Here is a 16,208-nt window from a genome sequence, read left to right as displayed (position 1 = left end):
CAGAAGCCTCTGTGTTCGATGACTTACAAGCATGAGGATGATTTTTGATTTTCATGGAGTCATGCTCTGCATATTCATCCTTCTGCTTTCAATCATTTATTCCCAGGTTTTGCACAGTCTGGTGTAGCTTCAAAAAGAAAAAAGATAAATAATAGGACAGTGGGCCTATTTCCAACTGTGCCATTTTTTCTGTCACCTGTCACAATAACACCCCATCCGTCATGCCTAAGAGGGACTAGGGCCCTTCTCTCGGCTATAGCACTGCTCATACCATACAAAGTCAAGTCTCTTTCTTTTTCTCTTCTGTTCTTCACTGGAATGTGAGCTCCTTCTCCTTTATCCCAGGTGCTAACACAGAATGCTGCTCACAGTTTCTCTGAGGCCTCAGGTAGTGACTTCACCTTTCTGAGCTCAGTTTCCTCACCCATAAACAGCAAAATAACAGTGCCTATCTCAAAGGGCAGTGCTGAGGATTAAATCAAATCAGCAGGGCAAAGCACCTTGCATGCTGTAGGCCCTCAGTAAGAGGTAATCATCTTATAACTGCTGCAGACACTTAGCAAATGAATTAAATAATTTCTTAGCAGAGATGACAGTAAGTTCTAATTTGTCATCATTAAATAGAACATACGTGAATCTGCAGCCTCCAATCTTTCCCTATCCCCAGGCTCTCATTGTCCCCAGGGGGCCTGAATCACCCAACCAAAGTGCCTCCCAGGCCACATCATCTCATCACTCCACCACTCTGAGATCTTGAGTGGCTCCCGCTGCCTTCAGAGTCAAGTCAGAATTCCCGTACGTGACCCCATCCCACCCCTCCACCTGACTTGCCTCCACTGCCCTTTACATAATCCCTGACCATAAAGTAAAATGAGAACAGCTTGGGGTGCCAGTCCAGTTTTGCTGCTCTGTGATTCTCACGCAATCCTTTTCACTCAATCACCTTTTCTGAGTGCCTGCTTTGTGCTGGTCCCTGGGCGGGGCCCTGGGATACGGGTCTTGCCCTTGGGGCCTCCAGCCGGGAGGAGAATATAAGCATCTTCAAGAGTGGTTGAGATGGGAGGGATGCACTGTGGGAGCTGAGGCAGAAGTCCACAGCGATGGCTTTACAGAGGTGGCATTTGAGGGGGGTCAAGCAAAGAGCGTAGGAGAGCATTCTGGAAAGGGGGAAGAGTATAAGCACAGACTAGTGCAGACTACTGCAGATGTGTGGATGAGCCACTGGGGAGACGAGAGTGGGAGGCAGCAGGCCTGAAGAGGTGGGCCGTGGGGGGGCCAGAGCCGATGTCTAGTTGCGGAGTCTGGTCTTAACCCTTCAGATGCAGAAGCAGCAGAGGTCTTTTAATCACTCCTCAACCATAGCCAAAAGTGTGCCTCCCTTTGGTTGCCTAATCTGCACATTATATTGGGCTCCACATTTTATTCTAATATTTACACAAGAGAAAAAGGTCCTTTTTTAAACTTTTTGTTTTGTTTTGTATTCAAAAACGGATTAATGTAGGAAACTAGGAAAATGTCAGATCTGTAGTTAGTCATTCACTCTTGAATTTGATTTCTGGCCCTTCCATTTTCTAGCCGTGTGCCCTTGAGTAAATCACTTGCCTCTCTGGGCCTTGGTTTTCTCATCTGTGAAAATGGGGGGAAGGTGCCACTTTACAGCACTGCTATGCGGATTGAAGATGAGAGCGTGTTTTTGTGGGGCATCTGGCACACTGGAGATGTGACACATCTCTTCTCTTCTCTCCCCTCTAGTCACTGGGTTTCTGGGCACCCGGATGCCAGCCCAATGACCTGCACAGTGACGAAGCATGCCGAGGCACTGATGCGAAGGAGTGTTCCTATGAAATATTAACTGCTTCCACCAAAGACTAGGTGTTTTGAAGGGCTTTGTTCCCCCAGCTGAAAGCCCGTGACCTCCCCACCATTCCAGGCTGTCCGGGAAAGGAAGCCCACAGTAACAAGTCCAAGGGCAGAGGCTATGTTCATGAGTTTGTGGGTGTGATCCTCTTCCCATGCATAGCCCTGGAAAGCTCAGAGCCAGGAAACTCACAGGTATTTCAGAGCCTCCCCTTCTTTGAAGACTCCTATGTATCTTCTAAAACCCCTCAGATTCTCATGGGAAGCTTGAACTCCCAGAGCACCTCTCAGCACTCACCTGGAAGTTCCTTAAAGGCAATGAGATTGGGATCCCTTCTGAAATGCTTATGCAACAGAATACCTGGCAGAGACTCAGAGAGATGAGACCATGTTTAAAATCCTGGTTGAGCACCTGCTGCGTAAAAGGTGCTGTGTTCAGCATGTTTGCTGGCCAGTGGGCTCAAGCCAGGAGGCTCAGGTACCCGATGTACCATGCGACCCTCGCCTTTCTCACCAACGCACACCTTCTCCTGACAGCCCTGTTAATTCTGCTGGTTTGTGTCTTTAACCTTTTTTCTCTACTGCCTTGTGCATATTTGTGTTGCAATTTGAAGCACAGATTCCCCAATAGAAAGGGGAAACATCAAATTCGAAGTAAGGACAGGCCCAGGCAAAGGCAGACAAATGACAGTGTTTCAAAGCTTTCACAGGGCAGCTTATGGGGGTCAAAATGTGCAGTTGAACAGACCCAGGTTCAAATCTGGCCCTGACTGAGAGACACCCAAGTAAGCTCTTGCACCAATCTGGGACTCAGGAGATTCCAGTCTTATGGGGCCACCCCAAGGTTAGAGAGAAGTTGTGTGCAAGTGCCTCCCACCCTTGGCGTAGAGAGCAGAGGACATCCTACAGCCCCGGCCTTCCTGTCGCCCTGGGGCCACAGGAGAGATCACTGTTGCCCTGGTTGCTGGCCCAGGCAAGTGAGTAACAGGACTGAGTTACACACTGCAGCTCCATGAAGAAATTCTAGGTCCCATTTTTGACAAAACCCCTCCAGACTTCACGGCCTGAAAAAAAAAAATCTTCCATTTTCTCCAACTCTGGTGCCTCTGGGTATGTCCATCACTTCTTTAGAGTTCACAGGTTGCTGAAGGACTTGCTGGAAATAAGATTGCTTTGCAAAAAGAGGCACTGGAGCCAAGAGAGTTTAGTTTTGTCTGGGTAAATGAAGTCTGTAATTCCACTCACCAGACTGTCCACCCTGTCACTGCCTGGCTGCACTCCCCCTGCTGCACCCCCAGAACTCCCGTTACCCCAGCAGAGATGAAGCATAGGCAGCCAAAAGCAGAATTTAATGGTATCACTTCCCATGAATCATTAGCAACAAAAAACAGACATGACATTAACTGCACCAAAAATGGCATCACAGGGATCACCGACTTCATAGTTTGATGCTCACCATCACTTAGTAATTTCTGAGATTTTGTCATGCCCCAGCACTGTCAGGCTTAGAATGCATTCATATTTCCAAACAAAGGAATAATTTGCAGCCTTCAAACATGATAATTACCAGGAGTTTGTAATATAAGGAAAAATATTTTCTTTTCCAGTTATTTCCTATGACAAGTTTCTAGAAATGGAATTGCTAGATCAAAGGATAGCAGGTTTAAAAGCTTCACTCCTTAATTCTCATATTCAATAAATAGGCTCCAAGGACTTGTGATGTACCAGATACTCTGCGGGGCCCTGGAGGCACAGTGTGTCCTGCTGGGTTGAGTCAGGCTATACCTTCCCCACATCCTTGCTAGCAGTGGCTACAGTTACGCCTTTCCCCTGTGAGCAGCCTACAGGAAAATGGTAGTGTATTCCCACGGGCTTAAGATTTAAATGTAAGAAATAAACATGTGGAATAGAATTACAGATAATTATTCATAGAACTGTATCATAAAGAAACTTTTATTTTATTTTTTAAAGATTTTTATTATTTATTTATTCATGACGGAGAGAGAGAGAGACAGGCAGAGGGAGAAGTAGGTTCCGTGTAGGGAGCCCGACATGGGACTCCATCCCAGATCTCCAGGATCATACCCCGGGCTTAAGACAGTGCTAAACCGCTGGGCCATCGGGGCTTTTAAACTTTTAAAGCTTAACCCCAGGAGTAAACGGGGTAAAGGAAAAGATTGATAGAATAGGCCATGTGCAAAGGTAAAGCTTATACATGGGTACATATACACATAGATATGGATATCTCTGTGGACATATATCTCCATCTCTCTCTCTCTCTCTCTCTCTCTCTGATATATATGTACATATATGATTACATAGCCTTATATACCCATATATATGTAAAATAAAACAAACTGGAAAACATAGTTGCAAAGAGTTACTATCTTTTTATCTATGAGTTCTAGAGAACTCTTACAAATTAGTGGGGGGTGGGGGGGACAAAAACCAACTGCAATGGCTATGCGTTACTTTTACAATTAAAAAGCAAACTCAGCGGTGTCTGCTTGTTCAGCAACACTGATTGAGTGCATGCTAAGCTGTTCCAGCCTCCAAACCAGGCGCCAGGAGCACAGAGATGGCTTCAAAGCCACCTCTTCCTTCCCAGGCCTCAGAGATGGGCTTGGAAACAAAATATCCAGGAACACAATTCGAGGATCAGGCAAAGAGGCTGGTACAATGGGGCATCAGAGCAGGCAGGGATCACCTCCCTGCAAGAGCAGAGATGTCAGGGAAGAAGATGTTCCAGCTAGGTTTTAACAGCTTTGTTGAGATATAATTTACATAAGATAAAATTCACTCCTTTTAGGCACACAGTTTGGTGAGATTTGATCAATGAATACAGTGGTACGACCATCTCTGACCAACAGTTTTAGAGGGCTGCCATTTCCTCGTGTTCATTTACAATCAATCCATCCTCTTGCTGTAGGCCTAAGCAGCCACTGTTCTTGCTGTTTCTGCAGTTTCCCTTTTCTAGAAATCTTTTGTAAATGGAATCATATAATATGTAGTGTTCTCTGTCTGGTTTCTTTGATTTAGCATGACGTTTTTGAGATTCATCCATATTGGTTCATTCCCTTTTACTGCTGAGTATTATCCATTCTATGGAAAATAGAATTATTATCCATTTTGTTTATTCCATTAGTTCGTGAACATTTGGGTTATTTCCAGCTTTTGGGCTCCCATGAATAATGCTGTTACTAACATTCATGTATAAGTTGTTTGTAGATGCATATTTTCATTTCTCTTTGATACTTAGGAGTAGAATCCTGGATCAAATTGTAGTGTATGGTTAACTTAAAAATAATTTTTTCCCAAAGGAGCTGTACTGTTTTACATTCCCATCAGCAATGTAGGTGAGTTCGAATGCTCCACATTTTTGACAACATTTAGCATTGTCAGTGTGCTTTATTTTAACCATTTTTGTGAGTATGTGGTAGTATCTTACTGTAGTTTTAATTTGTATTTCCCTAATGACTAGTGGTGTTTACAATCTTTTCATGTGCTCATTTGCCATTATATATCTTCTTTCGTAAAGTGTCTATTAATATTTTTCCCATTTTTTTATTTTTCCCATTTTTAAATTGGAATGTCTTCTCATTGAGTTTTAAGAGATCTTTATATATTCTGAATACAAATCCTTGCAAATATTTTCTTTCAGACTATGATTGTCTTTACCTTGTCTTAATGATATCTTTTGAAGAGTAAGCAGTTTAATTTTGATGAACTTTTTCTTTTCTTTTATTGTTTTGGGGTTTTGTGTCATATCTAAGAAGTCTTTGCCTACTCCAAGGTCACAAAGATTTTCCTCTATGTCTTTCTTAGAAGTTGCATGGTGTGGGCAGCCCCAGTGGCGCAGCGGTTTACTGCTGCCTGGAGACCAGGGATCGAGTCCCACGTCAGGCTCCCTGCATGGAGCCTACTTCTCCCTCTGCCTGTATCTCTGCCTCTCTCTCTCTCTCTCTCTCTCTGAATAAATAAATAAAATAATCTTAAAAAAAAGTTGCATGGTGTTAGGGTTTACACTTAGGTCTATAGTCCATTTCTAATTAATTTTTTGTGTATTGTGTAAGATAATGGTTGAGATTCATTTTCTTTTCACATGGATATCCACTTTTTCTAGCACATTTGTTGGAAACACTATCATTTTCTCCATTGAACTATCTTAGAACATTTTTCAAAAATAAATAAACCACATTTGTGAGCAGTGGTATGATGGTAAATGTTTAACTAACTAGCTCTCTGGAAAAAAGGAGGGGCCTGATTTATAGTTTTGGCCAATCTCCTGATATTTTCACATAGCTGATTTCAAGCTACCAGTAGTTGAACATTCAGCTCACCAAATTACTGAAAATTTAACAAATTTAATCAGCTTTGTGCACCAGTATAAGCCAGCTTCAGCACACCACTGTATGTAGAAATCTATTTCTGAATTATCTGTTTTGTTCTTAGATCTATGTGTCTATCTTTATGCAGTAACATACTTGATTACTGTAGCTTTATAATAACTTTTGAAATCAGGTAGTATAAATCCTTAGACTTTGTTTCTTTTTCTCAAAATTGTGTTGGCAATTCTAGATCTCTTAAATTTCCATTTAAGTTTTAAGTTTTAAGATCAGCTTATCGTTATCTACAAAAGTCCTCCTGAAATTTTGATTAGGATTGCTTTGAATTTATAGATCAATTTCTAGAATTGCTATTTAACAATATCGACTCTTCCAATTTAGGGATATGATATATGTCTTTATTTAGGTCTTCAATTTCTCTTAGTGATGTTGTATAGGTTTCAGTTATAGGCATTGCACTTCTTTTGTTGAACTTGTTGTTAAGTATCTTATTCTTTCTGATGCTATCATGAATAGATTTTAAATTTTTTTCTCTTTTGCCAGTATCTGTTACTAGTCTATAGAAAGAAAATTCAGGGCAGCCTGGGTGGCTCAGCGGTTTAGCGCCGCCTTCAACCCACGGCGTGATCCTGGAGACCTGGGATCGAGCCCCACATCAGCCTCCCTGCATGGAGCCTGCTTCTCCCTCTGCCTGTGTCTCTGCCTCTCTCTCTCTCTCTGTCTCTTGTGAATAAATAAATAAATAAATAAATATTAAAAAAGAAAGCAAATTCTTTTTTTTTTTTTTGTATATTGATTGAGTATCCAGCAACCCTGCTAAACTCATTCATTTGTTCTAGTACTTTCTGTAGATTCCTGAGGATTTTCTAAATGCAAGATCATTTTATATATAAATAATGACTGTTTTACTTCTTCTTTTCTAATCTATATGCCTTTAATTTCTTTTTCTTGCTTTATTATACTGGCTATAACCTACAGGGCAATGTTGAACAGAAGTGATCAGAGTGGACCTCCTTGCCTTGTTCCTGATCTTGGAAGAAATCATTCAGTCTTTCACTGAATGAATATTCATTCATTGAGTATGATGTTAGTTGTAGGGTTTTTGTAGATGCTATCTATTAGGTTGAGGAAGTTCCCTTCTGTTCCTACTTTGCTGAGATTTTTTTTTAATCATAAAAAGGTGTTGGACTTTTGCAAATGTTTTTCTATATCTATTAATATGATCTGTGGTTTCTGTCCTTTATTCAATGAAAATGATATACTATATTAACTGATTTTGGAGTGTTAAACCAACTTGAATCCTGGGATGAATCTCACTGGTTCATGGCATTTAAACCTTTTCGCATATTGCTGGATTTGATTTAATGAGTTTTTGTTAAGGGTTTTAATATTTATATTCATGAGGAATATTGGCCTTTCATTTTCTTGTAATGTCTTTGACTGGCTTGGTATCAGGAAAACACTTGATATTACCCATCTTAAAATGAGTTGGGAAATGTTCTCTTTTCTAAAAGAGTTTGATAGGATTGGTATTTATTATTTCCTTAAGGTTTGATGTAATTCACCAGTGAAACCACCTGGGGCTGGATTTTCTTGTGGAAAGAATTTAAATTACTAATTCAATTTCTTTACTCGATATGTATTTATTCAGTTTTTCTATTTCTTTTTTAGTCAGTTTTGTAATTTTCATCTTTCTAGAAATTTGTTTCATCTATGTTGTCAAATTTATTGACATTGAAGTTGTTCCTAGTATTCCCATATAATCGAGTTACATTTTAAAGAATAAATTAGCATGAGTTTCAATATGTCATGAAATGTTTTCTTCAGCACCAGCTTGATATGCGAAAAAGATATTTACTAAGCACTTCGTAGGCAACAAAGAATGAGGAAATGTAAGTTTATTGAACACTACACTAGATGTATCATGCAACATCCTTGGCATTATGTGGAGCTTATCTCATAGGAGTGTACTCCCAGAATTCTAGGTCTACCCCACAGAGGGAGGCAGCACTGTCTCCCACCTTTCAGGGCATTCTCTCAGGGTTTCCATTTACTGCTTAAAGAACCATCTTTCTGCAATTAATGGACACAGATCTTTGGAGAGCCAACTAATCAGAAGAGTGCAGCCTTCCCTTTTTAACCTCAGCCAGATAACTATGTGGTCTAGGGGCAAAAACCACCCTAGAACTCCTATGATTAAAAAGCCCAGCTGATAATGGGAAAGTGGGGAGCAGGGCAGAGTGAGGAGGTAGTCATGGTGATTTTCCTATAAGTTTTCATCTAGCTCTTCTTTTTTCTACCGGAGGTGTATTTGTATGTGTACATGTTTTAACTACTACACTCCCTCACTCTTATCCTCCACCTGCCAACTATAGTTTTCTTAGTTTGCTCCCTTCTACTTCCATACAGTTCCTAGCATAGTGCCTGGTAAATACGGCAACCTAAATTAATTTGTGTAAAATCAATTTTATTCCTAATTGAGCAGTTTTATTTTTAACTATCTGTCCTCATAATTTTATACATGTTGTGTACATGTGCTTTCTTTGTGTGAAACACTATTTCCCAGGTGCACTGGGGCTTGTGAGCTGCATGCAGCCTGGGACAGCACTTAGCAGTCACCTGCAGAATCTCCATTTATCTAATGAGGAAACCCAAGCCCTAACACATGTCATAGCTAACTGCTACCCAGGTTGGGTTTTTCCATATAAGGGAAAGGACTGATTCTTTTCCACTCATTCTCTGTTCACATTAGATTAGCTTCAAACTTTTCTTTACATACAGACATTTATTTGCTTAAGTGCATGCCTTCCTCATTTTAGAAAACTATTATTATGGTGTGCACATGTTTACTGTATATTAATGGATAAGAAGTGTTTCTTAAATAATTACATCGGCATTCTCGGTAAGACCCCTTTCTCTCTCTTTCACACAAAAGAAGCTAAAAGACACATGAAGCATATACACAGACATAGGTCATAAAGCTCCTCCCTTGACCCAGTCATATCTGCCAGGATGAAACAACCTTCTATTCCCCTCTAAGAAGAGAAAGAAGCTGCTCTAACCCTCCCACAAGCCTCTAGGGTCAGGTGTTCTTTTTTTTTTTTTTTTTAAATCTCCAGATCCTACTTCCTTGAACCAGCTCCTGACAATAGCTTGGCGACTGACAGTGTTCATGAAATGTCTCCATCAGATTTCATGAAAGAGACTGCTTCCCTTTTGCAAAAACATTTTAATATAAAAAGTGTAGGCCAATTTTTGAACATAGACTTGATATGTTTCCATGACAATGTAAATTACCTATGAGAATCTGTAGGAAGATTTTAGACCATTAGGACTTAAAAGCACGTTTTTCTTCCTTCATAAAGCAGTTGAAGACTGTTGTTAAAAAATTTGTTGTCAAGAGGATGGGGAAAGAATTTTATTTCCCAAGAACTTAGATACATAATAAATCTGGGCCTTATGGGCAGAGATATGAAATTTATATTTGAGCATAGTTGGCAGTAATCCATTATTCTGAGTCTCTACTTTTGTCAAGAAGTGAATTGTACCAATTAACACATGTAGATGTTCTTCCCAGCAGTAGAATTATTCCTTGTATAATTCTATTTCATCATTTCTGGTAAATGCAAGGCTTTTTCAAGTTAGAAATGAAAGGACAGCCCCTATTCTCTTCTTTGGCAACACTTTCTTTCCAAGGCCAAACCCTCTCACCATTCTGCTGACGCCTGCCCTCCTCCGTCTCCTGGGACCTGGCTTCATCAATCACCCAGCTCCCCGCCTGTCTTCAGTACCCCCCCGCTATAATTGCTCTTTCAGTATCTCCCCTTGAATCACCACAAGAAAATGTGTGTAAGTGGGACAAGTCCTTAAGAAGCGAACATCTGTGCATGGCGGACATTCAGTATTGGAGATTCAATTAATCAGGCATTCACTGAATACTACTTTGTTCAAGTCTGATGTGAAATGCATTCAGAAATAAACTTGGCATTAGAAGCTGCTGCCCAAATTTTGCCCTCTCCTAGCATTGGCATGTTGACTGCAGTGGTCAGAAATGCAACAATGGGGACAGACATTTGAGTATGTGGTTGTTTATATCTCCCCCACCTGACTACCAGGTCAGTGGAGCCTGTCTTTGCATCTGCCTGTTCATGCTGTATTGCCAGCTCTGGGCCTGGAATGTAGAAGATATTCAATAATTTTTCTTGAACAAACGACTCTCCAATGAAAACTAAATACATTTGTTACAGTTATCCACCATGGGCCTTGTAGTACTGACACAAATGGGCAGGTCCTCCTCAATCAATACAGTCTCATCAACCCTGTGAGGTAGGGCTTGTGTCAGTCCTTTCCAAATGAGCTCCCTGCAGGTCAGAGCAGGTGAGGTCTCACTCCAAAGCCTGCGCTCTTGCCAGTGAAGCACCTTCTCTGTCCTGTCCCAGGCTCTATGCTTCTCCACACCTTATTAACCTCTGTCTGCACCTCCCTGAGCCCTGTATATCATTTTCTCCTGAGGGCCTATGTTCCTTTGTTTCTGCTAATGACCACCCTCCACACCCTGAGCAGCTCACCTGCTCTCTGAACCTGCCCCAGACTTAGAGGGCTGCCTGAATTCCCTTTGTCCACTTCTCTGTCTCTATCCTTTAGTGCGCCCTTCAGAATCCTTTTTCCCTCTGTCCCTTTGTCCTATTTACTTGGGGTCACACATGAACAGATCCTGACCTACTAAACCATAGCTGCCTCAGTCATGGCTTACCCTCCCCTGTGGGCCACATGCTACACCCATGGCTGGTGTTAGGTAAATGTCAAATGAATAAATGAATGAATGGCCAAGCTGAAATCTGGCTGCATGGACAGGGGAATCCATGGTGGCAGGGGACCATGAACTCATGGCAAGGGGCTCTGGACATGATTGACCTGAAAGCAGGGTCCATATTGCTCTGGGAGGAGCTCACATTTCAACTCTGCTTCTTTGCCAGCTGTTTGGCCTTATGCAAGCCACCTAACCTCTCTGAGCCTTGGTTACCTTCTCTTGGTTATCTTCCCTCGTAAAGGAGGCATAATACTACCTCCTTTCAAAGTTGTTGTAAGGATTATAGAGAATATACTTAAAAAAAAAAACTGGCAAGCTTATAAAAGGTGTCTGATGAGTGGTAACTAATTCTTTTTTTGTGGAATATGATTAGTTATTGTTTGTGGCTGGGGAAGGTTTTGTGGAGAGTTCAAAGAAAGTTCTAAGTAGCAGAATTTGTTTTTTTCAACTTAATATCTGTCAGAATTACAGTGAACTTATCATGGGACTCACTAACATGGCCTCACATGAAGATCAGTTGTTTAAGAGCAGGGGCTACCAAACTGCTCCCACAAGGACACATCCCATGGATGCTGCTCACACTGATGCTCACAGTGAAACACCTGCCAGCCCACGGCAGCCAGGGCACAGATGCAGAAAGCTGTAGAGGCTAACCTGGGAAGGACAATCCAGAAAAAGTTCCTAGGGCCAGTGTAGACCTATGTCAATCCTAATTCTGGAAGCAGGCAGGGTAGGAGCAAAGAACTCAGGGCTCTGCCATCATATATTCAGGAACCAGATTGTTACTAGTAAGCCACGTATAAGAGGCTTCAGCAGTACTCCAGTCCTGAAGGGTAGGAGGGAGGTGGGAGGGCCTGGAGCCTTCAGCAGACCGTGGTAGCCACAGCCCCCAGTGTGACCCAGGCCAGCCCTAGGTCTGTGTGGAGAGCCAGAATGGCTCAGAAGTCAGGTCACAGTAACTGGTGGAACCCATGGAAGTGTAAAAGGGTGGAGGAAAGGACAGGAAAGGATATAATGTGGCCTTGATACCAGAAGAGGTGGGTGCCATTAACAGAATCAGGAGGGCCTCAGCCCTCCAAGATCCCTTCTCCTCTCAGGTTCTCTGTCTCAGTGGGTAGCACAGCCACTTATAAACCAAAATCCTGGAGTCTCTCCAGATTCCCCTCTGACCCTGGCCTCCCACGGCTCAGCCGCTTTCAAGTCCTGCCTGCTTCCCTCTTGACTCCAAGCCACTCTGTCCGCACTGCCACTGTCCTGGTTCATATTTCTGTTTTCCTCCCAACTCACTGCTCAGTCTCCTGTCCAGTCTCCCGACTCGCATCTCCCCGTCTGTCCACCATTCACCTGCTGCCAAAGTTCTCTCTCCCCAAACTAATCTGGCCACATTCACCTTTGGCTTGGAACCATTTGGCAACTCCTTGTTACAGTCCAGACCATCCCCTCAGCATGGCTGGCAGGACCTCATGATCTGTCCAGCCTCTGTGCTCTTCCTCACAAGCTTCAACTCAACCACCCTAATTGCCTGCGGAAGGCCCTGTATTGCAGCTTCTTGGCATCCCTTCATTCCACCTAGAACCCTGGCTGGCTCCCTGTCCTGTCTCTGACTCCACTCCAGAACCCATATTCTGGACTCCCTCCTGGGCTGGCCTCGGCTGTGTTCCCCACTCCCCCTTCTTATTGCTGTGAATGAATGAATGAATGAATGAATGAGAGAAAGAAATTGAATGATGAAGGAATGAATACAATTTGGCAGGGGAGACATGATGCTCTGGTTCTAAGGATGTTGAGTTTGAGTTGGTAAGGCCCCTAGGTGGGGGTTCAAGCTGCACTGGAAAGGTGAGCCTGAAGCTTGGGTAGGGTCTCTTAAGAAACTCTAGGCTCTCTGCTCACAAATGAGCCAGTTCCCCTCAGGAGGTCAAATGACCAGCAAGCGGCTCAATGTTACCAAACCAGCTTCATCAACCCAGAGAGCCTCCGAGCTAGAAGGACATGATAAGGACATGGTCTGGTCTGAGTCTTTTTTTTTTGATAGGGGTGGAAACCAAGGCTCAGAGAGAGGAGAGGTCAGCTCAACAGCTTGTTAGAGGCAGTGCTAGGATCCTCGTTACTCTAACAGCCTCAACTCCTTCTGCCCTCCCCTGTGGCCTCCTGTTGGTGCCACTCATCTCTGACCCGCCCCCCCCCCAGGAGGGCGTTATCAATGAGGGTGAAGAAGGCGCTGAAAGAACCCAAGCACAACTATGCACAGCCTAACTCTTCCTTTCCTACAACACAGCCTCTCATGGACCCAAATGAGAACAGATCCATTGAATGTCATGCACTCAGCAAACAGGATGGGCCCTATGGCCCCATCAGCAGCCACATGTTTTTACCCTGTTTTGTACCTTGTCCCCATCTAGTCTCCAGCCCTAGAACAGATCAGGAGCAGCTGATTAGAATCTACGAGATCCTAACAGGAAAAATAAGAACATGGACACACTGACTCAGGAAAAAGCAGCAAATGGTGTGATTATAGGGTCAGGACCAATAACCATTCACACCGGAGTGGGCGAAGACTCTCCTGCACACACACACACACACACACACACACACACACACACACAACACGAGTCCTGCCAGTGACATCCACATTACGTTCCAGTACATTTTGCTTATTGGTGATCTGCAAGCATTTAGACATCTCATGAGTATTTTCACTGACAGTGATTAAGATTGTTAAATCTCTGGCAGTGTAAGAAGTAAGCCATCTGCTATCAAGAAGAGGAAGTATCCTTAAGGATTCTGGCTAACAAAGGGTCTCCATCATAATAAGGCAGGGAAGGGGACTGGCATTTATGGTTGGCCACGGCAGACCAGGCACACAGTCTAACACATCTCATTTTCACACTCATCACCCCACACCCAGCAGGCATTCAATCACAGAGGTTGAACTCATGCATGACGGAATGGACTGAGTGTTTTCAGCCTCATTTTAGATATCACAAGAACGAGGCCCAAAGATTAGAATTGCCTACCCATGATCACACGGTGGTAGCTGGCAGCCTGAGCTCCTCCTCCCTACGAGGGCTATTGCCACAACCTGCATCCACCTGGCAGGAGGGAAACCATGCGCTTCCTGGAGAGGAGACATGAAGTTCACAGTTTGGCCACCCTTGCGTCAGCACCACAAGCACTAACTGAGAGCTTGCTCTCTTTGCAGCCCTGGACCAGGAGCACTGCATCTTTGCACGTAATGTTTCACGTCACTTATGCTTTCTTTGATTCACAGGAATGAATTCAGAGCATGGACGGACATCAAGCCTGTGAAACCGATAAAAGCCAGGCCCCAGTACAAGCCCCCAGATGATAAGATGGCTCATGAGACCAGCTACAGTGCCCAGTTCAAAGGGGAAGCCAATAAGCCAACACCAGCCGACAATAAGATCATCGATCGCAGAAGAATACGCAGCCTCTACAGCGAACCTTTCAAGGAACCCCCAAAGGTGAGACAGATCTTGTGAAGAACCTTTCAGCCCAACCTAGAACCAAGGGGTTAACTGCAGCAAAGTGTGAGGGCCACTCAGGGGTCTGTCCGGCCTGCCTGGCCAGCCCCCCAGGGCTCCCCAGAAAATCCCTCCTCTTCTTGGAAGCTCAAGAGGACCAAGGGGCTTCTTAGTAGGAACCTTTGCTAAATTCACAGGGAATGTTAAAAAGGAACAGTGCCTAAAATAAAACAGCTCCAAGACTGGCAGGTGTTCAGAGAACTAGCTTCTGGTTTTGAGAACACCCCCCCCCCGCCCCACCCCAACAAGTGGCAGAGAACCTCGCCTGAGCTCTCAGTTCCTCTTCTTAAAGTAATTGCTTTTGCCCCTGTAGGGCTGGCCCTGGAGGCATCTCGCTGGCTTCCTTCCCACCCTGCCCCTGCCACATTCTCAGCTCCAATCCATGGATGCATCCTTGCTCCCTTTTCTCCTTTCCTCCATAAATACTGTGCATCATTGGTTCCCAGTCTGCAGCAGCACACCTGTCACATCAGCTGCAAGATGCCTTCCGGGTAATTTGTTACGATAACAGTTTGTAAGTGATTTACATTTCTAAGTAACTTCCAAGGGATTCAGGGATTTCCACATAATAACACTACTTTGCCTTATTCGCATCCCAGTCCACACTCCTGAGGGGGAGAACCCAGTTGGAGACTCAGCTGGAAGCAGGAATCATAAATGCCACAGCTGCTTCTGTGAAGCCCAGCCACAGGGAATTGTGCAAATAGCTACTTTTTATCTATAAGAGCAGGGGAAGTGTGAGATCCTTTCCTTTGCTCTTGTCGGAAAGTCTTGCACTGGAGTAGTTTGCTATTTGTCCCAGGACTGATTCACAGGTAAAATAGGTCACCAACCCAATTTGCCTGGACTCTTCCACCTGTAGCTCTGTTCCATGGAAGCCCTTGGTCCCCGGGGCAAACCAGGATGACTGGTCATGTTATGTACAGGTCAGAGGTGACTGAAAAGCCCTGGATCTCACTGAGTGAGTGCCTAGCCTGTGAGGGCCAACATCATCTCTGTCCATCCTCCATAAATAAGATGGGGCCCAGGACATAGTCTCCACACAAATGAAGACCGGAGGGGAGGAAGGAGGGAAGTTTGGAGAAAGTGAACCCAGAGATAGAGGGTATATGGAGGGAACCATACCCAATGGCCCCAGAGTTCTCGGGAAAGAGAGGGCCAGGCCATCTTCTGGGAGTCGCGGGCAGTGCGGAAGGCCTCGCTGAGATGAGTCGGCCTGGCCCATTTCTCCACACGAGCTCACCTTCCTGGAGACAGAAAAGGAGGAAAGACCAGCTTATATGGTGGTGACGGCTTCCCCCTTCAAATCTTAGCATCTTCTATCCACACAGGTTTATTTCTTATTAATACCTGTCCGTCATGGGTGGCCACAGCCCCACGCCTCACCGCCTCTGCGGTCTGGGCCTCTCATGGCTGAGGAGAGCAGAACAGTTTCCACTGGAGGTGACCCCTATCCCTTCTGCTCACATTTCATTGACTAAAGCAAATCCTAGGCCTGCCCGAGTGGAACAGACTGATGCGGTATACTCTTCCCACAGGGAGGGGCAGCAGCTACAGCAAAAGAGTAACCTCATCCGCCACAGTGGTGACAGCCCCAGGCCGGGGAGCCAACGTGGCCGGGGAGCGTGTGGCCAAAATAACTCAGCAGCCGGT

The 16,208-nt window shown here is 44.1% G+C and overlaps 1 protein-coding gene across 2 annotated transcripts in view; it reads left to right on the top strand.

The window, feature by feature from the left end:
• The window catches only part of MAP6 (microtubule associated protein 6), a 68,494-nt gene that overhangs the window by 32,572 nt on the left and 19,714 nt on the right, over window positions 1-16,208 (top strand). For both annotated transcript variants that reach the window (XM_072725947.1, XM_072725948.1), the window contains exon 2: window positions 14,282-14,495. In XM_072725947.1, the coding sequence (XP_072582048.1) occupies window positions 14,282-14,495 (214 nt within the window). The remainder of the gene's footprint in view (window positions 1-14,281; window positions 14,496-16,208) is intronic.

This window comes from Vulpes vulpes, chromosome 11 (genome assembly GCF_048418805.1).
Source record: "Vulpes vulpes isolate BD-2025 chromosome 11, VulVul3, whole genome shotgun sequence".
NCBI lineage: Eukaryota > Metazoa > Chordata > Mammalia > Carnivora > Canidae > Vulpes > Vulpes vulpes.
The sequence above is the reverse complement of the archived record's forward strand: the minus strand, read 5'-3'. Positions and strand labels throughout refer to the sequence as shown.